The 23,808-nt window shown below is 39.7% G+C and overlaps 3 protein-coding genes across 6 annotated transcripts; 1 reads left to right on the plus strand and 2 right to left on the minus strand.

Moving 5' to 3' along the window:
* Positions 1 to 1,173: 1,173 nt before the first annotated feature.
* Positions 1,174 to 6,935, minus strand: LOC144021320 (prostaglandin D2 receptor 2). 3 transcript variants are annotated; one of them, XM_077525507.1, is made up of 4 exons: positions 6,801 to 6,935; positions 5,593 to 5,671; positions 5,409 to 5,477; positions 1,174 to 2,657 (listed from the first exon to the last, which is right to left on the minus strand). In XM_077525507.1, the coding sequence occupies exon 4, from the start codon at positions 2,648 to 2,650 to the stop codon at positions 1,307 to 1,309; it is 1,344 nt and encodes a 447-aa protein (XP_077381633.1). In that variant the 5' UTR covers positions 2,651 to 2,657; positions 5,409 to 5,477; positions 5,593 to 5,671; positions 6,801 to 6,935; the 3' UTR covers positions 1,174 to 1,306. The 3 variants fall into 3 exon arrangements, with proteins under 3 accessions (XP_077381633.1, XP_077381636.1, XP_077381635.1); XM_077525510.1 differs by having other exon boundaries at positions 5,405 to 5,477; XM_077525509.1 differs by having other exon boundaries at positions 5,589 to 5,671.
* Positions 6,936 to 9,231: 2,296 nt separating this feature from the next.
* On the minus strand, positions 9,232 to 19,366 carry LOC144020715 (uncharacterized). Of its 2 annotated transcripts, none has more exons than XR_013283951.1 (5): positions 18,852 to 19,362; positions 17,073 to 17,242; positions 15,013 to 15,052; positions 12,509 to 14,889; positions 9,232 to 11,694 (listed from the first exon to the last, which is right to left on the minus strand). XR_013283951.1 is itself a non-coding variant. In XM_077524453.1 (5 exons), exons 1-3 carry the CDS (start codon positions 19,099 to 19,101, stop codon positions 16,810 to 16,812), a joined length of 510 nt encoding a protein of 169 aa, XP_077380579.1. In that variant the 5' UTR covers positions 19,102 to 19,366; the 3' UTR covers positions 9,232 to 11,694; positions 12,509 to 14,889; positions 15,013 to 16,809. The 2 variants fall into 2 exon arrangements, 1 of the variants encoding a protein (XP_077380579.1); XM_077524453.1 differs by having other exon boundaries at positions 15,013 to 16,899; positions 18,852 to 19,366.
* A 235-nt stretch (positions 19,367 to 19,601) lies between these two features.
* LOC144021326 (uncharacterized) lies at positions 19,602 to 23,637 on the plus strand. The gene is made up of 4 exons (XM_077525534.1): positions 19,602 to 20,346; positions 20,583 to 20,698; positions 21,477 to 21,546; positions 21,685 to 23,637. Exons 1-4 carry the CDS (start codon positions 20,088 to 20,090, stop codon positions 22,845 to 22,847), a joined length of 1,608 nt encoding a protein of 535 aa, XP_077381660.1. The 5' UTR covers positions 19,602 to 20,087; the 3' UTR covers positions 22,848 to 23,637.
* Positions 23,638 to 23,808: the final 171 nt, after the last annotated feature.

Here is a 23,808-nt window from a genome sequence, read left to right on the forward strand (position 1 = left end):
AATCCCACGTCGGCTTGACCCACATTTCACCCACCACCCTTTGTGTGTCAGGCGCGACGGAACCAGACAATTTGTGACAGCAGTTGTGAGACAGTCAATCAAAATTATTGTCTGATATGATCAAATCCAATCTTCCAGAAAGGTGGTCAAATGTTCAGCAGTGCAGATTTATAATGATCCTGGATTAGGGGACCTGAAAAGCATAATCCTACTTTTACATGTTTCATGTTAATGGATGGAATGATAAAACCGCCCTCTAGCGATTAACAATTACACATACACACGCACACAAATTGGTGTTATTCGAGAACCTCAAAATTCACCAAAATCTTGCAAAATTTTACCTTTAGTAATGAACTTTTCAACCTTCAATTCATATTTTCATAATCCGGCTGATGAAACATACAAATTTACAGCAAGATTAATGAAACTTTTGTCATGGCCTGAGGAAGTCTGTAACATTTTTGCTGGCAATAAACAACTTTGAGGCGGATGGTGGGAAAACTGCCAGACTGGGGAAAACAAAAAACAAAAACAAAAAAACAAAAAAGCCTACCAGCTAATATGTTCGCCTTGGACCAGGAACAACCAAAGATGAATGGCGATTTCCCTCTTCATTAATCGCTACCGCTACTGATTAGTTTCATTTCCTCTCCTCTTCATAATGTGCTTAAATTCAGCAGGTCGACTCGTCTGATCTCAGGTCAGAGGCGAGGAGTGGGGAGGCGATCGACGGTGTGTGGGATCCGCCGCCACCTCGTCCAGGATTCACGGTGTGTGTGGGGGAATAGGTCCTAGTCCTACAGTTCTCCACCGGCAGCCGTTGCACATATTCATCTGACCACTATCATTTTTTGCTCAACATAGTGTGAAGAGATATTAAATACATGACACGACGTAGCATCACAAGTCGACTTCCCTGCAGCACAGACCAAATAATGTAGCGTGATCAGCTGCAGCCAATGGTGGCCAAGCGAGGCGTATCATCACAAATCATTTGAGTCGGGTGTGTGTCATGACCAAACCCTGGAAACTGACTCACAAAATCTGTTAAGAACCACTGATTTAAAGGAACATTTTTTGTGATGGGTAAAGGATGAATTTCAGCAAATTTCTGCAGGATTTAACATTTCACTCAAGCACTGCAAAACGATTAAAGCAGATCAATATTGGTCAAAATGCAAATTGCTTTTATTACTTAAGCTGCAGACAGAACAGATGAGGATGAGTCTCATTACACGTGGCTAAAGAATGACGTGAAGTGCTTGATTCGCAGTCTGAATGCTGAATGCTCCTTGGGGCACTGTTAATTGTCAGTAGCAGCAAAGGGTGGTGGGGGGTCAAGCAAAATCTGAGGGGATTGTGGAGACTTTGGTGAGCCTGGTGTCGCAAAGCAGAACCCTCTATTACACTTTGGCCTCATATGAGATCGTACACTCCTTGCTGAAGCCAATCGTTTTCCTCCTCCCTCTTCTACGAGTCCTTCAAAGACGGCCCCCAGGCTTTGCCTTATTTTCACGCAAAAGTGTGGGCAGCTAAAGGCGTACAAAATGGGATTCAAAACTGGATTTAAAAATGCAAACGTCGTGGCGAGATGCAATCCCACCTCCACTACTTTCAGGTTTTCCCTGTAGTACAGGGCGGACACCTCAATCATGCAGAAGATGTGATAGGGAGCCCAGCACAGGACAAATACGGCAATCACAGATGTCACCATCTTGGTGAAGCTTTTGGACAGCTGGTTGTGATTGCTGAGACTAAACGAGGTGGTTGGGGACGAGGGTGCAGATGTCAGAGACAGCGATCGGCCAAAAGCAAGCGACTTCGGAGACATTTTGGTTGAACTTGTAGCTCCTGACGCCTCATTATTATTTGATCCAATTAACGCCTCGTTTAACTTGATGCTCTGCTGCATCCTCCTTCGACTCCTCTTCCTCAGGCTGAGACCGATTTGGATGTAGCTTCCCGCAATCACCATGAGAGGAATCAGGAATGCCAGCAACAGCTTCGAGATAGCTGTGGCCGTTTGCCTCACTTCGCAGTCTTTCTCAAGTGTGCTTCCCAATGTTTGATACAAGGCAAAATTATGGTAGCAGAGTTTCCTTTTATCCTTGGTCTCAGTCACAGAGCGAAATAAGAAGTAGGGAAATGTGTTAACTGCTGCCCATAGCCAAGCCACCAAACACACTTTCCACGCCCGCACTACCGATCGGTGATTCTGGCACCACACCGGTTTGATCACCAGGATGCAGCGGTCTAGTGAAATGGCTGCCAGCAGGAAGGCGGACACAAACATGTTCAAGAAAAAGATGGATGCTTGTATTTTGCAGAGGGTGTTGCCAAGTTCCCAACTGTGGGAGGAGCCAAGGTAGAGAGTGAAGAGAGGAAGAGTCAGGGTGGCCAGGAAGTCGGACATGGCCAGATTCAGCACCCAGACGGAGGCAACGGTGCGACGCTGCAGGCGGAAGCCCACCACCCAAAGGATCAGGGCGTTCTCCAAAATCCCAAGACAGGAGAGCAGGCCGTGGAAGGAAACGACGATCCAGTTGGTCTTGGTTTGGTTGTTCAGGGTGTGCTCCTGCATGAGCTGCAGCAGGGGACAAAAATGTTGTTCCCCCGTGGCATTGGAGCTGAAGGTTGTGTTGGACATTGGTGCACTGAAAGAAACAAGACACACTGACTACAGTTAATGAAAAAAAAAAAAAAAAACAAGACTAACATATTTGCACATGCAACTTTTTGCAATCACCGTCACTTATCTATGTGTACTTAATTATTGTTAACAGGCTAATGATATGTTGCACTACCTACCTAACCATTTAACCTTTTATTCTTTTAGTATTTTCTCTTTATAATTTTAGCTCGGTCTTATGTTCTTAAAAAAATATTATAGTGTGGTCATTTTACTTTTCCAGTGTTTCCTGAGAGGGAGCCCCCTGAGACAGAAGCTGAGGTTGGGTCTGCGGTCATAGCTTTCGGACCTTTCCTGGCGCAGGTGGCTCCCTGAGATAGCATTTTGGTTGCCTTGTGCTGAGCCTTAGGGGCCTTGGATCATTTGTTTTGGTTTGTTTTGAATGTTTGTTTTATGCTCACCTTTTTTTTGTGAGTCAGTATTGTGGGGGGGGCGACGGGCTGGGGATTTGTTTCTAAATTATGTAAAGCACGTTGAGTTGCATTTTTTGGATGAAAAGTGCTACACAAATAAAGACTGATTGATTGATTGATTGATTGATTGATTGATTGATTGATTGATTGATTGGTATTTTTCAAAAATCTATAGTTTTGGTCAATCCACACGTGTGAGTGTCATTTTTACAAATTATTAACCAATGTAAAAGGTAAATGGCTCGCTCTCTTTGATGTTGTAATGTTAATGGTTGCACAAACATGGCGTTTTTGGGCTCTCCTGAAAAGTGACAATTTTGGAGGTACAAGGTTTTGGCCCAAACCCAGCGATATACTCCTGTCTAGCATGCCTTTTAGTTTATTTTGGGCTACAAAATAAACAGAATTTAAAATAATCAACCATGTCAATTAACTCATTCACTCCCAAAAACGTATTTATACATTTTTTTTTCATGATTTTTATTTTATTTTTTAATGTTAGAGCATATAGGCTTTGATGCAACTTCTGACCTGAAGAGGTCATTTAAAGCAATGGTAGTTATTACAAAAAAGGCCAGCAGGTGGCAGCAGCGTATATTCTAATGCTAATTGCTGCAAACAGATACAAATTTGTTAATTTTTATTTCTGATGAAAGAAGAGACTGTAATCTTTCTTTTGGTAAGTTCCATGTTTTTATAGCAATAGAACACAATATTCTACGGGTCTTGCAAAATCAGTCAAAATCCAGTAAAACAGCTGGGAGCGAATGGGTTGCTTCAGTGAAAATGGCTGGGAGTGAATGAGTTAATAGATCAAATTTAAGGTCAAGAGTTGATTGGGGTGTAACGTGATATTCAAGTGCCTACTTTAAAGTGCAGATCTGTGGCAAAAAGTAGACTAGATTTTAGACTCGTAAAAAGCCCGTCTAAGTGGTGGTGCAGGTGATGTATCACGATTTTGGTGGATTTCATCGAAGTGCAGGCAGACAGATTTGCGGACGTGTGAATGATTGTAGAAATCAATTTACACATACATAGATGGCATGGCGGATTGGCCATAGAATATGGCCAAATATGCGCTCGGTGATTAATTGGCTCCCAGCCCAGTCAGTGTATAGTTTGACTTTTTTCTGCCGGAATATGTTCCTGAGCCCTAAACAGGATAAGCGGTAAACAAAATGGACGGCTGGATATATGAAGATTACATCATCATTTTTAATATGCTGTTTTTGTATCACTGTCTTGACAATGGCCATCTGTGTATTAAAATTAAATGTAGTAGGCCTACGTTTGAATAGTTGCTTTGACAAAATTGAAAATATAAAGAAAGTCAGATATAATGTAGGCCTACCACATTATATTGTATAGTAGTAACTTTCAATTATTTACTACTACTAGCTACTTACCAGCCAGTAGTGGGAGAGAACGTATGGTACCGGTACATTTTATTTTCGCGACAAAAGATGACCAACAATATGAGCTATCATTGGCAGAAAAACACTTTCACACTCACACAAGTATTCAAACTCATGATTCTGTTTTTTTCTTTTACTTTGGTTTAATAAACTGTAATTTACTACTTTTCTACCCTGCATTTGAGTCCTCCTTTTTGCCTACACGTCACCACTATGCTCACTACTGTATGCTGTGCTACTGAATTCAATCCAAATAATTCTAAGCTCCTGAAAATTGCTGTGATCCTTTATTTTATGACACATCCTAAATTAAAGATGAACCGCTTGGCCTTAATCCAATCGTCCTTATCTTGATGTATGTGGTACTGTTTTATGTCCAAGTACTTCTGGGCAGAACTTTATGAGTTCTCAATGTGTTGCACAGTACAGTGACATAAAAACGAAAAGTCTGTTATGAGGTTAAAAATCTTTTTCTGCCTCCTCAGCAAAAAAAAAAAAAAGATAGGACCATGTTGCCTTTCTGATTCAAACGCTTCAAAGCCTGTTTCTGTGTTGACAAACTACATACCAAGTTTGGTATGTGGTTACACTGATTAGATGAACAGTGCACTTTGGAAATGCTTAACATGAACAGCACGACACTAGCAACTCACTTTAAACTCCCAATTATTGTTGTTATTTTGTCCTTTTTTTTTTTTTTTACCTGGTTGTCAAAAGTAAACATAATAATTGAAGTCAACATGTCATGTATAGAAGTGATGCTGAACTATGAACTAACTACTAGGCTGAACTGTTGCACTGTGGCAACATTTTTTTTGTCCCAGAAATAACAATGCTTTAGTCTACTTGAATGAATGATACACTACAATAGTAAAGGTACTGACTTGCCTTGCAAGTTGTTTACTTTTGTCTTGTGCAACTAATGGAATGCTGCCTGCAGAGAAACATCTTCATCAGCTGTAAAGAAAAAAAAAAGTTAAACAATGTTCCAGGGCCAATGTTATGTAGTTTCTGAAAATGACTATGTGAGTTGCAATAACAACATGCTCATCCAACTACAGTACTTACTTACAGTGGCTTGGTATGAAGATGAGGGTGTCTGTAACTACAGCTGATGGTCAATGTTGGCATAGCTATCACAGATTCAGGGTCTGCCGTGATTTTAGACACAATATGGTTAGGACAGGTTTGTTCTGTTGAATTCTTACAGACATGATTAGCTATACACGCGGAAAGTGACATTTGCATTTTTATTAGATTTTCTTAATGCATTCAATAATTCTAAACCACTGCTTCGTTGTATGGTGCTTTTGCAATTAAGGACACGTCTAATAAGATAAAGCACGCAAAGATCAAGATAAAATATAAACAAGTTTTAAAATAAATGCATATATAAAAACTTAGTTTAACTATTATTGTCTTATAAATGTATCTTAGAGAAATATTAATGCCTCAATTCTTGTGCCCAGTGCAAGCCAGGCATGGGCGCAGTGTGGCACATAAAAAAAAACAAAAAAACAAAAAAAAAAGGCATTTTGCGCCATTGTGGGCGTGAACACAGCTTACCTAAGTAATGGCCAAATCGAAGCAGATTCTCCCATTGCCTATTAATCCTGTGCATAACAGCTGCGCTGATAGCGCTTGACATGGTAGAAGGAAAGGAAAAACTGATTTGCTCAATGAATTGATTTGTGCAACGATTCAGAGTTTGCTGTTGTCGTATTTATGAATGAAATCTGATCACATCCATCACACATGTCCGGACAACTCAGAATCTGCCTGCCTGTGCCCTGATCCAATTCACCAAAATCGCATTAGAATACCTGCTCCAAAACCTAGACGTACTTCCAGCAGGTGAAAAGTTTAGTTAACTTTCACCACCAACTTGTCAAGTGCACCCGGCACATGTAAAAATAAACACCCTCCATATGCCGGAATGTCCAGCATGGCATCAATTCCCAAACAAGAGCTTCGGGGCTAGCATTAGCGCGAAAATCAAGATAAGCCAGTTTTTACGCTCGTCTGAATATGGAGCCCTAAACGTTTGATGTAGTTTAAAATTAAGTTTGAAATACATCACCTAAGATTTATTTTTGTTCCATCAGAGTGCACACTGCATGTTCCTCATACCATCCGTTTCAATAAAATAAAGCTTTCCAGTCCAAATGATTTAGCACTATGAATGGCAATTCAAAGTAACATTCAGTGATGGAGGTGACTTTACAGCTACATACAATTTGTGAGTCCAGCTAGTAATTTAGTAGATGATGTCATACTCACCTAGAATTTACACATGAGTGCGGCGACCATTTGCTCCCGTCCAACTTCTTGTTGTGTGATTGTCTTACTGTCACAAGTACTCATCTCAGCCTGCTCTGTCACTTCACCCCAGACACTCACAACTCAACCGTGCTGGCCCCTCCTTAAATGCTGATGGGGAGTTTTTGAAGTGACGCAGGGCGTTAACACAAATGCAAATTTGGCTGTTATTTTGATTGATTAAGTTAAAATGGGAATGGTTGCAGACAACTGGACAAAGAAACACAATATGATACCTGCATTTGGCTAATGACTGTCAACTCCACCGGAGCTATGATGATACATCACATTGTCACAGATAATTTGTCTATTGACACAAAACCATTGGCCCATGATTGGAATAAAATAGGACTAGTATTGTCTAAAAGGTACGGCATTAAATAAGTACGACTGGATTCATACATCTCTGGCGCCATCTGCTGGTACATACATAATATTAACATTCACTTTTCCATTCATTTGCCATTTATTCTGTTCATGGTGGCTGCTAGTGGAGCCAAACCCAACAGACTTAAGTCACTGATATGTGGATGTGCTCTATGACTCATCAAAGCATTACACAGGAAGGGAATTTTCCTCGCTTGGGCTGTTGTATCTGCGACACTAGTAATTATACTATTACAGAGCACACCCACGTTTGTCAGATGATATAAAAATAGATGTTTAATTTGATCACGTGGCAAATGAAGAGAAGTTAATTGCCCTACACTGCAGATTTACTGTTATTGCTTTTATGAATATGGGAAATCAGGTCATCATTTCCAGGAAGTGTATATTGTGTTTCAATTCTTCCTTCAAACATAATGAAAAAAATTGTTTTGTCCGCATTAATGCACTCACAGAAATATTTCAAGCCTAACTTAAGATTTATATAATTTTTTTTACAAGACAAATTCCCATTTACATTTTTAAGATAATTTTAACACAAACTTACCAAATAAACCTTATATGATACATATTCATTAGTTTACTAAAGCCTATTTATTTGAAACACATAATCCTCAGGTTTATGTATTTAGTATTAATAAAGTATAATTACTCTAAATGAATAAAAATTAGAGTATTTATTTCAAATACATAAATTATATTGTTTGAATTTCACAACAATCAGGTTACCTATACACGTAAATAGCATATCAGTGCTGCTATGTGAAAAACACTTATGTCCATTTTTTCCCTTTATTTATTTATTTTTACATGTTTATGTTTTTAGGATGAAACTGAATGCAGACATCTCAAAATGTAAAAATAATAAAGTAATTATACTTTATTAAAACTAAATGGATAAAGCAGAGGAATATGCATTTCAAATAAATAGGCTTTATTAGACTAATAAATATGTAGGCTATCATATAAGTTTTTTTTTTGGTAGGGTTGTGTTTAACGTATCTAAAAAAAAGAAAAAAGAAAAGGGGAATTTATTATGTAAATAAAATACATAAATCTTAAGTTAGGCTTGAAACATTTGTGTGAGTGTGTGATGTTGTGTTCACCTATCTGTATCATACAAATTTAGCTTGAAACATTTTGAAAACAGATAATAGTAGGTTGTCTTAAAGAGTTTACAGGTTTGAAGTACATGTTAGAGGAAGTAATCAAATGTTTATATTTCAAAAGGTGATACTCAGAGTAAAACCATGACAATGTACATTTCCTGGCTACAACACGAAGTACAACGTCACTTTCTTTTGAGATTCAGCACATGTAATGTCTTTGCTCATTCATTCATTCTCCGAACATGGTTACAGATGGCCGAAAGGGGCCACAATCATAATGACTGCACTATGACTTCAAATGCGTTACAGGTGAAAAGTTTTTTTTACTTCAACTTGTGATTGCAGAAGTAAATGTTGTCTAGCCAGAAATTTATACAAATGACTTTAACCACAATAGTCACTGTGCAGAATTAAATACACCAATAGTGAATGAATAATAATTGCATAAAAGGTATAGGATCAACACTACTAGGGAATGATGAATGAATAATTAATCTCTAACATTAACAATAAAAATGTCATCATTAATAACTATTTACACAATGCTGCTCAGCATGCTGGGATTATATATATACATATATATACATACATACATATATATATATATATATACATACATACATACATATATATATATATACATACATACATACATATATATATATGTATGTATTTGTATATATACATACATATATATATATATATACATACATACATACATATATATACACATACATACTTATATATACACATACATAGATATACACATACATACATATATATATATACATACATAAATATATATATATACACATACATACATATATATATATATATATATAATACACACACACACACACCACCCACACACACACACCACCCCCAGACACAAAATATAAAGTTTGTGCAAAAACTATGTTTAATTATGTAAACAGAGCATGACCAAGAAGTTTTTATGCAACATTTTACAATCAGAAGGCACATAAATGCCTACAAATAACAAGATGGAAAACACAATTCATCTGGTTCCATATAATACAGATACAGTTAATAAAAAAAGAATACCAGGTCAAGCATGTTGTAAAAATACTGTATTTAAAAACTAAACAAAAAAAAGCCAACTTGCAGGCTCCCTCTCATTTTACTTTATGTACATTTTTAACATGCTTTTTCAGGTGCCCAGACTGTGTGAAGTGTTTGGGGCAATGTGGGCAAGAATGTGGTTTCTCTCCTGTATGAATATACTTGTGTCTTTTCAGGTTGTTGTAGTCTAAAAATCCTTTCCCACAAAATGGGCACCAGTGTCTTTTCTCGCCGTTGTGCCACCTCAGATGCACATTTAGCTCAACTTTCCTTACAAACTTTTTTTCACATAGATGGCAGTGGAATGGTTTCTCCCCTGTATGGATTCGTATGTGGTCCTCCACATCTCGCTTTGTGAAAAATGCCTTGTTGCAGATCTGGCAGACAAATGGCTTGATTTTGCCATGGACCATCTGGATATGCTTGGTGAGCCCAAAACCATAGACGAAACCCTTCCCGCACTGCTGGCAGATATGGATCCTACTATCGCGATGCACCCTGCCATGGCGTTTAAGACCCTTGGAGTCAGGGAAGCTCTTTCCGCAGAGTGTGCAAGAGTACGGTCTGTAACCAGTGTGGAGGCTGATGTGGCTCTCAAGAGCAGCACTGCTACTAAGAACGCGACCACAATCCCCACATTGGTTCTTGAGCAACTGCTCACCAATCACCGGCAGAGGTGATACAAAAGCTGGGGCTTTGACAAGTGTCAGTTGGTGAGAAAGACTTGGGGGAGAAACGACAGACTGACTTTGAGATCTTGGGCTGTTTGTAACTCTCTGGAAAAGTGATGACCTTGTTTCTCTGAATGAGGTTTCTTCCCCAGATAGCGCTTTAGGAGGAGTCCACACAAATTGAGAAGTACATTCATTTCCCGATTCATCGCTGGTATCGTGCTTTATTACTGGATTTGTTTTCTTTAATTTAGTTTGCACACTTTTGTCTATAGCTTTAGCTTTTACCGCTTTGGCTAAAGTCTTTGCATTTTGTATCTTTCCATTATTTCCTGAAACAGTACAAGTTTGATTGAATCTTAATTTCCTACCCTCTCCAGTACTACTTAAACTTGCACCATTCTTAGCCAATTTGGACGACCGAGCACTTGCGGGAGCAGTTTTCTCCAATAATGAAGTTGATTTTCTTTTCGTCTGTTTCAAGGTCTGCGCTTCTTTTGAAAAGGTGCAACTCCTGAGACATTCACGGTAAGGGGTTTTAGGACCAGGAGCATTTGTAAGTAAACTGGACTCATTTGGACTGACAAGGGTTACTTGGGAACTTTTTGGAGAAGTCTTTTTATAGGCAGATTGATCTTGAGAACAATTTGATTGGGTATTTTTAATTCTAGTATTTTTCTTGGCAGAGACAAACCTCTTACGACTCTCAGGTGGGAATTTAATCTTTAGAGCGGTGGTGATGTCTTTTGTTGTACGTGACCTTAGACACACAGTAGTGGCTTGTAACTTGTTTGGGTTATCCTCTCGTTTATTTGTGCTAGGATTTGCCGTGCTCACAGAAGCGAGTGTTGATTGTGTAACGCGATGTTTATCTTTAGTTAAACCTGACCCCGGACTCTGATTACAATCTCCCGATTTTTCAGAGACCGCATTATTAGCACATGGTGTGGACGTACAACCACTCAGCGGCGATAATTTTATTTTTTTCATGTCAGTTGTACCTGTAGTAGTAGTAGTAGTAGATCCAGATGTTTTACTTGCAAAATCTTCAGCTAAGGGCTTTTCAGATTCAATAGGATTGTCCATTTTTAGACTGTCAGACCATAATGAATGTTCTGTTGAATCTGCACGGGTGACGTTCATTTCAGTGTGTGGCAACGGTGTGTTAATTGCGTAAGTACTGTCTGTAGAGTTTTTTAGAACTGGGTTTGAGGGGCGAGCAGAAACAAGCTCAAATGTAGCCATACTTTCAGTTGAACTAGTAATTGAACTCTGTTGCTTCTTTACTTGGGAAAACTCAGATTCTTTTAGTTGCCCTGTGGGACACAAGGGACTGGCAATATTTGTACAAATAGGTACAGGCTCATTGGTAGTCTCTGGTTCAGTAGTACACATATTCTCCAATCTGGCTTTGTTGGGGCTTTTAGAGGAATCCTGTTTGCTTGTCGGTGGCTCCAGAGTCGTTTTCGTTCTTCTGGCTGGAGAGTGCATTTCCAGGTCGCATTGGAGAGGGGCAACAATGGATTCTATCTGTGACATTTTGTTGCCATTGGCACTGGTCTCCTCACACACATTTTGGGCATCTGTAGAATCATTTGTTAATGCCTACAACATAAGAGAAATGACATTTTATGCAGGGTTTAGATGACAGAGAAACACAATCAATAAGCATTATCAGTAATGAGTTACACTTTTAAGTAAGGCTGCAACAATGAATTGATACTATCGATAATACAAAGTGTTGGCAAGCGATTCTTAACATTAGTCACCCACTGCATCACACGGTTACTTATTACCAAGTTGTTTTGTCACTCACAGTTCTGGTTTACTGTAAAACGGACACTTAAAAAAAATACACTCCCTTCTTGCCTATATACATACATACTATGTAGACATACTAGCAAATAATTTGCACCAATGTGGTAATAATTATAAAACAAAGAATTAAATTGATTATTAAAAATCGTTTAGTTGCAGCCCCCTAGAATTTTTTTTAAAAAACAACACAAACTATTACTATGGGGTATATGCCACGGAAGAGGCGGGACTGTTTTTGCACATGAGCTTTGATTCCGGTTCCGGTTCGCAACATGTGGGCTGCGTCCCAATACTTGTGCTTCCCACTTTGTGCCCCTCGGTTGCGCATTCCCGTCGACTAGTGCAAATGTGTAGTGTGTCTGTCAGATGTCCGAAGCACGTCAGAGAGCTGAGACGCCCTGCGCGCTCTCGCAAAATCGACGCGAGCACTTGTTTGGGGGGAGCAGGGGTGGGGGATGCGAGTGTTGGAACACGGCACACGTCGCAACCTGGAACCGGAATCAAAGCTCATGTGCAAAAACACGGAAGTTGGAAGTCCCGCCTCTTCCGTGGCATATACCCCATACCAAGGCATGTGGTAACTTGTGTGGTACAACATTACCTTTTGTGCATCTTGGATTACAGGTGAAACAGCCAACTGTGAAAGGAATTGAGTTTTGGACAATTGCAAACGAGGGTCAGATATGTCCTTGGTGATGGGGATTAATTGTGAAGGCGTAGAAGAGCCATTTAATGAACCGCATGTCTGCACTGCAATGCTCATCATTTCCTCATCCAGAGTATAAGTTTCATGCACTCGGTCATCTTCAGCTGAAATCTCAACCGTTGCCAAGTCCATAGTAGATTTTTCAAAGACCGGTTCGTTCTCGCTGGAAGGTATACAGGGTAATAAAAAAGTGGTTGGTTCCCCCACCAAAATGGTGTTTGCCAATGCGTTCTCTGATACCATAGTGGCATTCGCGGTTTTAGCAGCAAAAAATTCTTTTAACTTGGGACAAATGCTTGTTGGTAATGCAGACACTTCTGACGGACAGACTTTTGCTTCTGATGCCTGGTCATTGACCACAGATGTGATTCTGTCTGGGAGGACAACTTCAGATTCCTTTTCATGAGAAAGCATCTGTGACACCAAAACTGACTTTGTGGACAATGCAAGATATGGCAGCTTTTTGTGTCCAATTGATGGGACTTGTGGAAAACAGTTTATCGGTGCACTTTTAGTTGACACCTCTGCTTTTTGTTGGCCGGGAGTTATTTGGAGATTTTCACAAAAGCTTGTCTGCCGTGACAAACATTCCAGTTGTGGGGATGACAGCGTGGATAAGGTAAGTGGTACATGTACAGCCTGCAGCGGGGTTTCATTTTCATCTTTATTTATTTGCGCACACATGTTTGGGTGCTGAGATATTGACAGAGTGACATCTGGTCCAACTGCATTCTGGTTGGTAGGTGCAACTAACGTCTCAGACTCTTGTAGTTGATTTGCTACAACAGCTGTAGCCCTGGGAATTATTATTTTTATTTGTGTGTGAGGTATTTTGCTTGACCTTAGTTCTGCTGTATCAAAAAGGGCAGGGGGAGCACCCGTTGTGGCCATAACATCATTTAACCCCTCAGAAAGTTCTGAAGATGACGTTTTACACGTATTGTTGACTGTAGCAACTGTTGTCACAACAGCTGAAATTTGATTTGGGGACAGTGGGACAATCTTATGTTGTGGTTGCTGGGATGATGATTCGGACAAAACAAAGATATTATTTGGGTCAGGGTCTGAGACTACTAGTGTCTCTAATGGTGCTGCCAACATCCTTGGAGTATGGAGAGAGCACTGCTCAAGTGCTTTGTTTGCAGTAGCAGTCAATGATGAAGTAGATGTAATAATGTCAGAAGAAGTAACACTATGTTGTTGGAGCACTGTGGGAACGCTAATGTAGGACTCAGAATTGCTGGATTCTGTTGTATAAGTGACAAAAAGTGTCTCGTTTGGTAACACCGCTTCTGGACCTTGGTCACTTACATTGGCGGCTTGTGTAGAATGTAATGGGCAATGGACCACAGATGGTAAGGTTGCAACAGAGAGGGTACACTGGTCTTCGGCTGTTGCCTTTTCATGGGGGGAGGTAGAATTATTTGTTGGTTGATCCATTGCTTCAATGAGTAGCATTGGATCCTGAAGTGTTACAGACGTGCTACCGTCCGCGATCTGACACGATAGTGCTTGTGGGGATAAAGCTGTTAGGCTCTTGAGTAACTTTGATGCAGATGGAATGTCACTGCTCTGAGCATAAATCGCTGCTTCTTCAATTTCCATGCAGGGATCCTGGACATCAGAATATAAACCTGTTTCTGACAAAGAGAATACTGAAAAAATGAGAGGTGCAGACTTATGGTCCTGCCTGTCCTCTGATGTCCCAATTGTTCTCTTTCCCGTTGATGGCAAAACAATGGTGACAGCTTCTTCTGGTTGACCTGAAGAGACTTGTGCAATCCAAAACGAAGGTGTGACCCCTTCGCAATTGGAAGGTGAATTTTTCACTTCATCGTGTATTGCATCATCAGCACCAGTTGTAAGAAACAAAAGTGTTTTGTTCCGCTCATCTGGAATCGGAACCCGATTGTATTGTTGCTCAGTGACACATGCATTTTCATGTACTGGTGTTTCCTTGAATGATGGTTGCTCAATTTGAGACTCTGATGCCTTCAACTGTTCTTTCAAGGTTGATGCTGGACAAGCACATCCTTGGGTCACCAATCCGACTAATATTTGACCACCCCTGGCTTCTACGTCCATGTTATTACTTATTGTACCAAGTGAGCTTAGATTATTTATTGGCTCTCTTGACTGATTCAATGACTCTTCCAAACTGGGTTGAACAATGGGCACATGGTTCTCATGTTTTTTTCTGTCCTCTCCATTTAAACACTGCTGGCCAATCTCAGAGCCTTTTCTTTCATTTCCACAAGAAGCAGCCGGTGATGAATCTAAGAAAAGTGAGATGGACAGAAAAGGGACTTTAGAACGGCAACATTTAGAATTTGTGAACCTTATTTAAGTATACCAATTTCAAAATGGCTTAATATTTTTACCCAGTTTTAACTTCTCACCTGTTAATATGTTCGTGCTGACTGCAGTGTGTGTAGAATCCTTGAAAATAAACAGACAAAAGAAACATTATACGGCACATATTAAAGGGATAGTTCGGGATTTTTGACAAGCTGTGTGGCATTCTCACCTACAGTGGTGTGCATCAGCACTGACTTACCGCTGATTCTATCACAAGGAGACTAAAACATATTATAGAGGACAGTTTGGGTATCACAGCTTTGAAAACACATACGAGACGAGGGGACACATATTTGGCCAAATGCTGAAAGAGAAAGGAAATGTGAAAATTGCCGTTTTCATAACTAGTGATGGGGACCCTTCCTTGAAAGATTTAACAAATAAATATTTGCACAAACAAGAAATTAATGAATGAAATATTTGAACAAAAGACTAAAAATATGTTGAATTATTTAAGAAATTAAGTTTTTGTCAATTAATTGACATGTTTACGATTGGGGAAAAACAAAAAACAAAAAAAACAGAAAATGAAATTATTGCGGTTGGGTGTTTTGCATATCTGGACCCCGGTAAATTGGGCTGATCGGGTTAGTGAACCTCTTGCAAATTTAAATGGGGATCCCTGAGCTAGTGTAATTAAATAAGTTGTGTTGTGTGTTTCTGTTGCACATTCTGATTGGCATTCTTGTGTAAGAGTGTTTGTGAACGCATCGCACGTCTTGCGGTGGAGAATAGACTCGTATGTTGGTTGCTCGTGTCCTAATTCGGCTCGAATTAGTTTCTTGTGTTCGGTGTCGGCTGTTCGTTTGTCAGTATAAAATTGTACCACTTCTCTATCCCTCCTCTCTCTCTCTCTCTCTGTCCGTTCATCTGATGAATTGCGGCATCAGTATATTCGGGTTCATAAAGATACCCCCTTGGCTCAGTGCTAAAGACATTGTCTTCATCGTCAGTGTCGTGTTAGACATGTTATCGTGTGTTTTCAAAGTTATAATTACGGTAGAACGTGTGCGTCTGTCAGCTGGATGCTCTGCGCCGCGCAGTAATATGAACAGAAAAATAGTGCCAGGCTGTAATGGATCTGACTTTTTTCTAGTTTGCGGTTTTGTGATGCAAATTTATCATTCTTTTGAACACACACTGTTTTAGAAGAAAAACACTGTATTTCCGTGAACCCAACCAACTAGCCGGACAACTTTTGTCTCGACCAAAAACCGGACCAGTTCTCGGGACACAGGACTCTGTCAGCAGTAAGTCAGTGGTGATTGCACACCACACTGTTGGTGAAGATGCCATACAGACTCATTACAAAAAAAAAAAATCCCGAACTATCCCTTTAAAGCAACTCTCTACACAAAATAGAGAAGCTGAAGCAAAAAAGCAAACCACTCAAGCCTTATTTTTCTATGCCAGAAATGTTAATCTCCCACCAAACAGAGATGATTTAAATAAAAAATAAAAAATAATCCATCCATCCATTTTCCATTTTCTATTGAGCCATGGGGCAGTAGAGTTGGTAGGGAAGACCAAACTTCCCTCTCTCCAGTTACTTTTTCTAGTTCTTCCAGAAGAATCCCATAGAATTCCCAGGCCAGCCACGAGACATAGTCTATCCAACGTGTACTGGGTTGTTCCTGGGGCCTTCTGCTAGTGGGACATGCCCAGAACACTCATTAGGGAGCCATCCATCGGGCATCCTAACCAGATGCCCGATGGATGTCTCCCTGATGAGGTGTTCAAAGTATTCTCCCCACCAACTCATAATATCTTGAGTCCAGGTCAGCTCCATCCTCATGATACACAGTGTTGATGGTGCAGTACTTTCCTCTCCTGAGACATCAGATGGTGGACCAGAATTTCATCAAAACCATCTGGAAGGCTTTCTCCAGGAAAAGGCACAGTACACACCCATAGGTAATCTTATGACCCTGGATTAAATGAGATGTATTGTACAGAGATACAGTGATAGCTAGCTAGTGTGACATCCAGATATGCTCGCAGTTTCAAACTGAAATCATTTTATGAACTCTGGAGCATCTCTCGGAAGTAAAACTTTTACCATTTTTTACATTTCAAAATTGCTACCAGAAGATATACAAACCTTATGGGTTGGAAGTGAAACTGTCAGCTTTGAATTTGCATCCATTGTAGCAATGTAGTCATGGTCCTTCAGGATGTACACCAGATAATCTTTATCACACTGTTTGTTTTGTTCATCTATGCTTTGCTCCAATGGTTGCACTTCCAACAAAGAATCACCAGGAAGAAGTTCTGCAAATGAATACACAAAGTCAAATTAAAATCCTGAAATGCATGTAATATATGTGGTGCACCTCCATCAGTGAGAATAAGTATCTTGATAACTAGGGATGAGCGAGTACAGCACTTTCTATATCGGCATCTGTATCTACGTTTTTATGTATTCTAAACCTAAACCCAAAATGGGAGTGGTTTGATCGGAAATAAGTGGGACTTACATCAATTCTGTAGCAATTTGTTTTCAATTTCACACTTAAAATAAAAGGTAAAATAAAGTGTGAAATGGATGTGGATTGATCAAATTGGTCCAAACCACTGTGGAAATCAACACGCACCGAGTCGGTACTAGATGTATTCTCGGAGCTTGTGAACTCACAAAGAGTCCTGTAAGAATTCATCTTGCAGAGCAAGGTTAATTTATTACAACAAGACAATGTCAATGTCCATTGACCATACCCATATTCTCCATGCTTTACAAGTGTGGCTTTGTAGTTGGGTGCGGGTACTAGACTAGCCTGACTGCCTGCCTATGTCTAGCTGTGTCTCCCATTGAAAATGTATGGCACACTATGAAGCATACAATATGACAAGGGAGACCCTGTCATGACTAACAGCTGAAGCTGGATCAAGCAAGAATGGGGAAAAAAAAAAATCTACCTACAAAGCTTCACAAATTTTCACGACGCGTCAACATGCGTCAACGCGGAAGCAGCCATCTTGGAGACACTCCACTGTCAACACTCCGCACCACAACAGAGAACTTCATAGAGGGCAATGGTGAACGCTTGTCCATCAGTTGTTGATTTTAATTAAAATGTATAACATATTCACTTTGGAAATAAAATACTGTACCATTAATCATTAATAGATGACTATTTTTTGTTTAGTAACTGAAATGATGAGACATATTTTTTCCAAAGGGCGGGCTTTTCCCCGTTGCCAAGTCCTTCCCTATATATCTTCGCATCTTTGGTGGACTTTGTCAAGCTTTTGAGTTGTTTCTTTTGACATCAATAAAGACTCGTCAAACGGAACGATTCTCCATTAGATTGCGTTAACTTGTTTACGTCAATATCGCCAATATGGCCGCGCATCCGGGTTACTGCAGAGTTCGTGACGTCAGTGAAAACGCTCTATTGAATGTTGAAAAAAAAAAATTAAAAGAAAAGATGATATAACATAGTGGTAGACATGACTATGATTCTGCTTTTTTGGAATGTGTTGCAGCCATAAATTTCTGAATGAATGATTATTTGCTATAAACAATAAAGTCAATAAGTTTTACTGTTTTAACATTAAATATCTTATCTCTGTAGTGTATTCAATTAAACATAGGTTGAACGTGATTTGCAAATCATCGTATTATTTTTATTTACGTTTAACACAACGTCCCTCCCAACTTAACTGGAATTGGGTTACCGTTGTCGCGCTGTTCACGGCAAAATAGTGCTAAGTGACGAGTTGCCGGTCACGGCAAAATATCCACTTCGAAATGCAAAACGACTGAACGTGTTGGACGGCTATGAACCTCTTAAGTCTAACAAAATACGTCTTCACGCATAACTTGGGGAAACATAAGTACAAAAAAGTGTGTAAGACTCATGAAATCATAAAAACTCACCACACTGAACTGCTGTATCACGCATCCTTGGACGAACACTTTGGCAGGACCGACTAACCGCCAGTGTTTTCGCATCCTCCATTCGTCTACATGTTGTTTGGAGGACCTCGTTCTCCGTCTTGACCTTTGATAAGTCGGCCTTTAATTCGTCAACCATAGCTTCGAAAAGTTTGGTCGTTTCTGCGATTATAGCCTTCATTGCACTCTCCATAAAGGAGGTGCACTTGGTTTCAAAATCGCCCGTTGACATCGTCTAATGTTATTCTCTATCTCGAATTAGGAATTGCAGGTCCACTGCGAACTGCATTTATCAGCTTAGTGGTAACAAGTGTAGCATGAATGCCTTATGGCCGATGGCCGCTGTTGTCAATATGGCCTCTTGCAACCGTAGCCGAGCCGCTTTGTTGCTTGTGTGCAAAATGTATGGCGCACACTGATCTGTATATATTATGGATAGCCGATGGGCCAAGACTTTTGAAGCCGCGATACCGCCATATTACTCCTCCCAAGAAACGTTTCTCGGCATATACATTTACAAATTGGAGAACATTTGAATCAGTACTTAGTACTTATGATTTGTTTTTGAATATTTTAAACTTTATATGTCTAATCTGTACGTATATGTATCGTGTCTGCTCGCGAGATGGGAAGAGTAAGATGGACGTCCTGTGGCTTCGACAGTTATCCCGCAATATTTACAGATCAGTGATGACGCACATCTTCTACAGTCGTTTCCGGCGACAAGAAACGCGCATGCGCGGCTCTCCAGCTCAATAACCGTGTTTGCTTCGAATTTTTGAATACTATTATTCTCATATGCCCTCCCGAGTCATAATGTATCACAATTTGAATCTATAATACCGACTTACTGACAACAAATGCAAAATGCAAGATAGATTAAGTCAAATGGTTTAATATGTCCTAACTTATTTGCCGTAGTTACAAAGTCGGAAGTGCCAATGTTTACGCACGGAAGCTAGAAGAAAAATAGTAATATTGGAGATACAGGATTTTCGAAGTATAGTCGGTTATTATTTTTCGTGGCCGACCCAGACTACCGGTACAATACGCATTAGGAAAGAAGTCACGGTTTGTTCTGTTTGTCCTCTGAAAGCGGTCGACAAAATATCAAGCTAACGGTAGCTAATTACTGAAAACAGAGGGCTTCATTCAAGTCGATTCCAAGGCGTGAGACTCAGTTGCTGCACCATCTACTCTTCAGTGTGGGAGTAGGTGATGGCCGACCCACTTGGATCCTTTCAATCCCAACTTTCTGGGGTGATGGAAACTGTGTTCAAGGCTGCCATGTATGAGATCACCAGACTTGTGGAGGACAGTTTTTTGGAGGAAGTGAAACGCTGCAGGGAGCAGGTTGAGTCATTAAAAATGAGGCTGAAGTTGTCGGAGAGCCGACGCAATGAGATGCGCGACGACGTAGAACTGAGGTGCTTTGACTTCGAAAGACTCGCGATGTACGACGCAGAGAAACTGAAAGGTGATATTCAACCCCACAATTCGCATTCAATTATATACTTCTCTTGATAGTCTAATTCTAATCTAATTTTGATGAACTAGACCTTTTCAAGTTTTAACAGACTGCTGGTATGTTTAATGGTAAATGGCTGACCTAGTTTGTTGTTTTATGCTGAATGTTAATTTCAAACCAAAAGCCCTTCAAGTCTATGGTCAGTCCAGCCATCCTAAATCCAATCTATTTTTATTTTTCTACAGAACTCAATCTTAAGCAAGAGAATGGACTCCGGGAAGATATAAATTGCCACAAGGGAAGAGATGGACAAACGTCCCGTTCTGAAGTGGAAGGCCAGAGCGACCTGAAGGCATCACAGGTAGGTTTAGAGAACAGCTTAGGTGTATTGCCTTTGCAAAGTGAACATGTTTTATTTATTTATTTAATTTAACAACTGTTATTTTGTGGAAACAGTGGCAATCAAAAGTTTGGGCACGTCAGGTGTACATTTGTATTAATTTAAGTGCATAAAGAAGCCAAGGAAAGCCAGAAAAAAAAAATCCATATGACATCAAATTACAGATGTGACATCTATACATTGTCATAAAAAAACTATTATTATTATTATTATTATTATTATTATTATTATTATTATTATTATTGCTATTGCTATTATTATATAGAGTATATCCATCCTTTTTTTTTTTTTGCGGTTTGCCTAACAAGGGTCGCTGGGGTGCTGGAGCCTATCACACCTGTCTATGGACATTGGACGAGGTACACCCTGAACCGTTTGCCAGCCAATCACAGGGCACATAGACTAACAACCATTCACACCCATAATCACACCTTGGCACAATTTAGACTCTTCAATTAACCTACCATGCATGTTTTTGGAATGTGGGAGGAAAATGGAGTACCTGGAGAAAACCCACACAGGCACATTTGATGCGATTTGGAGGTATTTCCCTCTTTCCTTGGCTTATTTATATACAAATGTTTACATTTTTTACCTAGGGTGCCCAAACTTTCAATACCGACTGTAAATCTCAGGAACTCTGCATTGACTAGACATAGTTTCTTAAATTTATCTTGGCTGTTGTATTATAATGTTTATGCAATCATGTGATATGACTGGTTTTGTTTTTGTTTGGTAGTCCTCAGATGTGCGAAGATTGCACAAGGAGGAAGCCCTTAATGTCACACCTGACTTAAATTATCATGATGGTTTGTACCCTCTTATATTAAAAAAAACAAAAAAAAAACACTTAAAATTGTCATGGAGATGTCAATTTTAAGCATTACACGCAAACTTGTTGCCTCTCTGTGCCCATAATTTTCTTGGTTGTTTTCTCCTGTTGTCAGAAACGGAGTGCTCACATCTGCGGGGACCAAGTAAACAGTCTAGATTCCAGGGATTTCCAAAGTCTCACGTAAACTATGAAGCAGGCTTTGACCAGAGGCTGGAATCAACTCACAAAGTTGACTCGGGTGATCAATGTGAACCACTTTTGCAGAACAGGTATGTCATGAAGGAAAACTTAGGTGGCTCTAAAAAGACTGAATATGGAGTCGTGAGGATGATCTACAATTTGGATGATTTACGAGGATCATCATCACAGCAGAGCAATGATCTGACATACATTAGCCACTATGAAGAAAATACAGAAGCACTAGAGGAGGCTGAGGGTCAAACTTTCCAAACAGGTGAACAAAGACATCCCAATGGGACAGTGGGGTCAGCTGCAGGGTCACCCACAAGGACTAACAAAGAGTTCAACTGTTTATTGATCAATGAGGAAGGATTCATTCAAAACCAAAGCTTGGTGTCCTCTGCACAAGCTTCTACTGGTTCTGATGGCAGATTGAGCTTCCAGGACCATGGCATTCACATTGACACATCTTTGGACTGTCCAGGAGATATGTATGGTTCCTCAAATGTATACAATGTGTGTAATACTACACATCTTGGAGATCGATTTCAGGTTCAGACAGCAGGAAATGGGAATAGGAGGCACATTTGTAACCAGTGCTCTCTGTCCTTTCCTGATTCTGCCACTCTTAAGGCTCACCTGCAAATACACAGAGGTATTGAACAAAGGCCACAGTACTTCTGTGAGTATTGTGGAAAAACGTTCACTCAGTCCTGTAACCTCAAACTCCACCAGAAAATCCATTCCGGGCAAGGGCTTCACCTCTGCAGCTACTGCGGTAAAGGTTTCCCCTCTTTGAAAGACCTGAAAACTCACAAGTGTGGACAGTCCGGCAACAAACCGTTTGGTTGCGCTGTATGTGGTAACAAATTCAGCCGTCTTTGGAATTTAAAGTTGCACCAGAGAATCCACACACAGGAAAAACCTCATCAGTGCACCACATGCAATAAGTGCTTCACACGTGCTGACATATTAAAAGTGCATCAACGTACCCACACAGGAGAAAGACCATACAGTTGCACCGTGTGTGGGCTCACTTTTAAGCGCCTCGATCATTTGAAATCACATCAACGCAAACATTTAACAGATCTGTGAAGTTAGATCAAATTAAATTAACATGGAATTCAATTCTTGTTGTCTTTTCTTGAATCACTATCTGCATGCTCTCTGGCTGTGTATGATACTTGTATTTGTACAATATTAATAATTTTGGGGAAAATGTAGCGTGATTTTGTGACCAGTTATAATAACAAAATATGTCCCCCTTTATTTTAAATGAGGGATACATGATTGAAGTAAATGTTTAATAATTGGATCATTCAGGCAATCCCATGAATGCATTGTGATGATTGGTGCAAACATATTTTTAATATACAGTACATGGAGCAACATATCACTACAGAAATGGAAATTATGTACTGTAGCAAAGTTTAGATGAAGTTTTTAAAATACACCCATCTTAAAACAATATAATGCAGGCTTTTCCAATCCTGGTCCTCCCATGTTTCCGTCATCCAACACACCTGATTCTAAAGCTCGTTGTAAGGCTTTTGCAGAAGTTGCTGATGAGGTCATTATGTGAATCAGGTGGGTTGGAGGACAGAAACACAATCTGCAGGACTCCAACCCTCAAAGACCAGGATGTGGAAGCCTGATAAATTGCTATTATAATGTATGTAGTTTTTCAGTGTTTTGGAAGCTGACGTTGATCCTTGTGCATTGATATAATATTCTGGGGCATCAGAGGAGTGTTTGAAAACTATTTTCATTTGGCTGATATATCGTCAAGGGCTCTCAAAAATATTTTCTGTTTGCAGCATTGAACTGGTGATCTTGTAAGATACATACTTATGTGTCATGCTGTTCTTAAGAAACATGGTGTTGCAAAAATGTATACATACTTTGAATGATATTAAAGTTATTATTTTAAAAGATGTAACCTCCAAATGTAATAGTGTCATTGATGGATAAGTTTGTCCAATGGTGCCAATTTTATGAATTATAATGTGGTGTTACCAGAAAGAAATAACCAATTTGGTTCTTAAATAAATAATAA

This window comes from Festucalex cinctus, chromosome 6 (assembly GCF_051991245.1).
Source record: "Festucalex cinctus isolate MCC-2025b chromosome 6, RoL_Fcin_1.0, whole genome shotgun sequence".
In the NCBI taxonomy this organism is placed as follows: Eukaryota; Metazoa; Chordata; class Actinopteri; order Syngnathiformes; family Syngnathidae; genus Festucalex; species Festucalex cinctus.

Excerpts from the sequence above, each read along its gene's own strand:
- LOC144021320 (XM_077525507.1), bottom strand. The coding sequence starts at position 2,650 with ATGTCCAACACAACCTTCAGCTCCAATGCCACGGGGGAACAACATTTT.
- LOC144020715 (XM_077524453.1), bottom strand. The coding sequence starts at position 19,101 with ATGTCAACGGGCGATTTTGAAACCAAGTGCACCTCCTTTATGGAGAGT. Across the intron at positions 17,243-18,851 it reads TGATACAGCAGTTCAGTGTG|AACTTCTTCCTGGTGATTCT; the intron begins GTGAGTTTTTAT and ends ATTCATTTGCAG. Across the intron at positions 16,900-17,072 it reads TTTCACTTCCAACCCATAAG|GGTCATAAGATTACCTATGG; the intron begins GTTTGTATATCT and ends CATTTAATCCAG.
- LOC144021326 (XM_077525534.1), top strand. The coding sequence starts at position 20,088 with ATGGCCGACCCACTTGGATCCTTTCAATCCCAACTTTCTGGGGTGATG. Across the intron at positions 20,347-20,582 it reads CGACGCAGAGAAACTGAAAG|AACTCAATCTTAAGCAAGAG; the intron begins GTGATATTCAAC and ends ATTTTTCTACAG. Across the intron at positions 21,547-21,684 it reads TGACTTAAATTATCATGATG|AAACGGAGTGCTCACATCTG; the intron begins GTTTGTACCCTC and ends TCCTGTTGTCAG.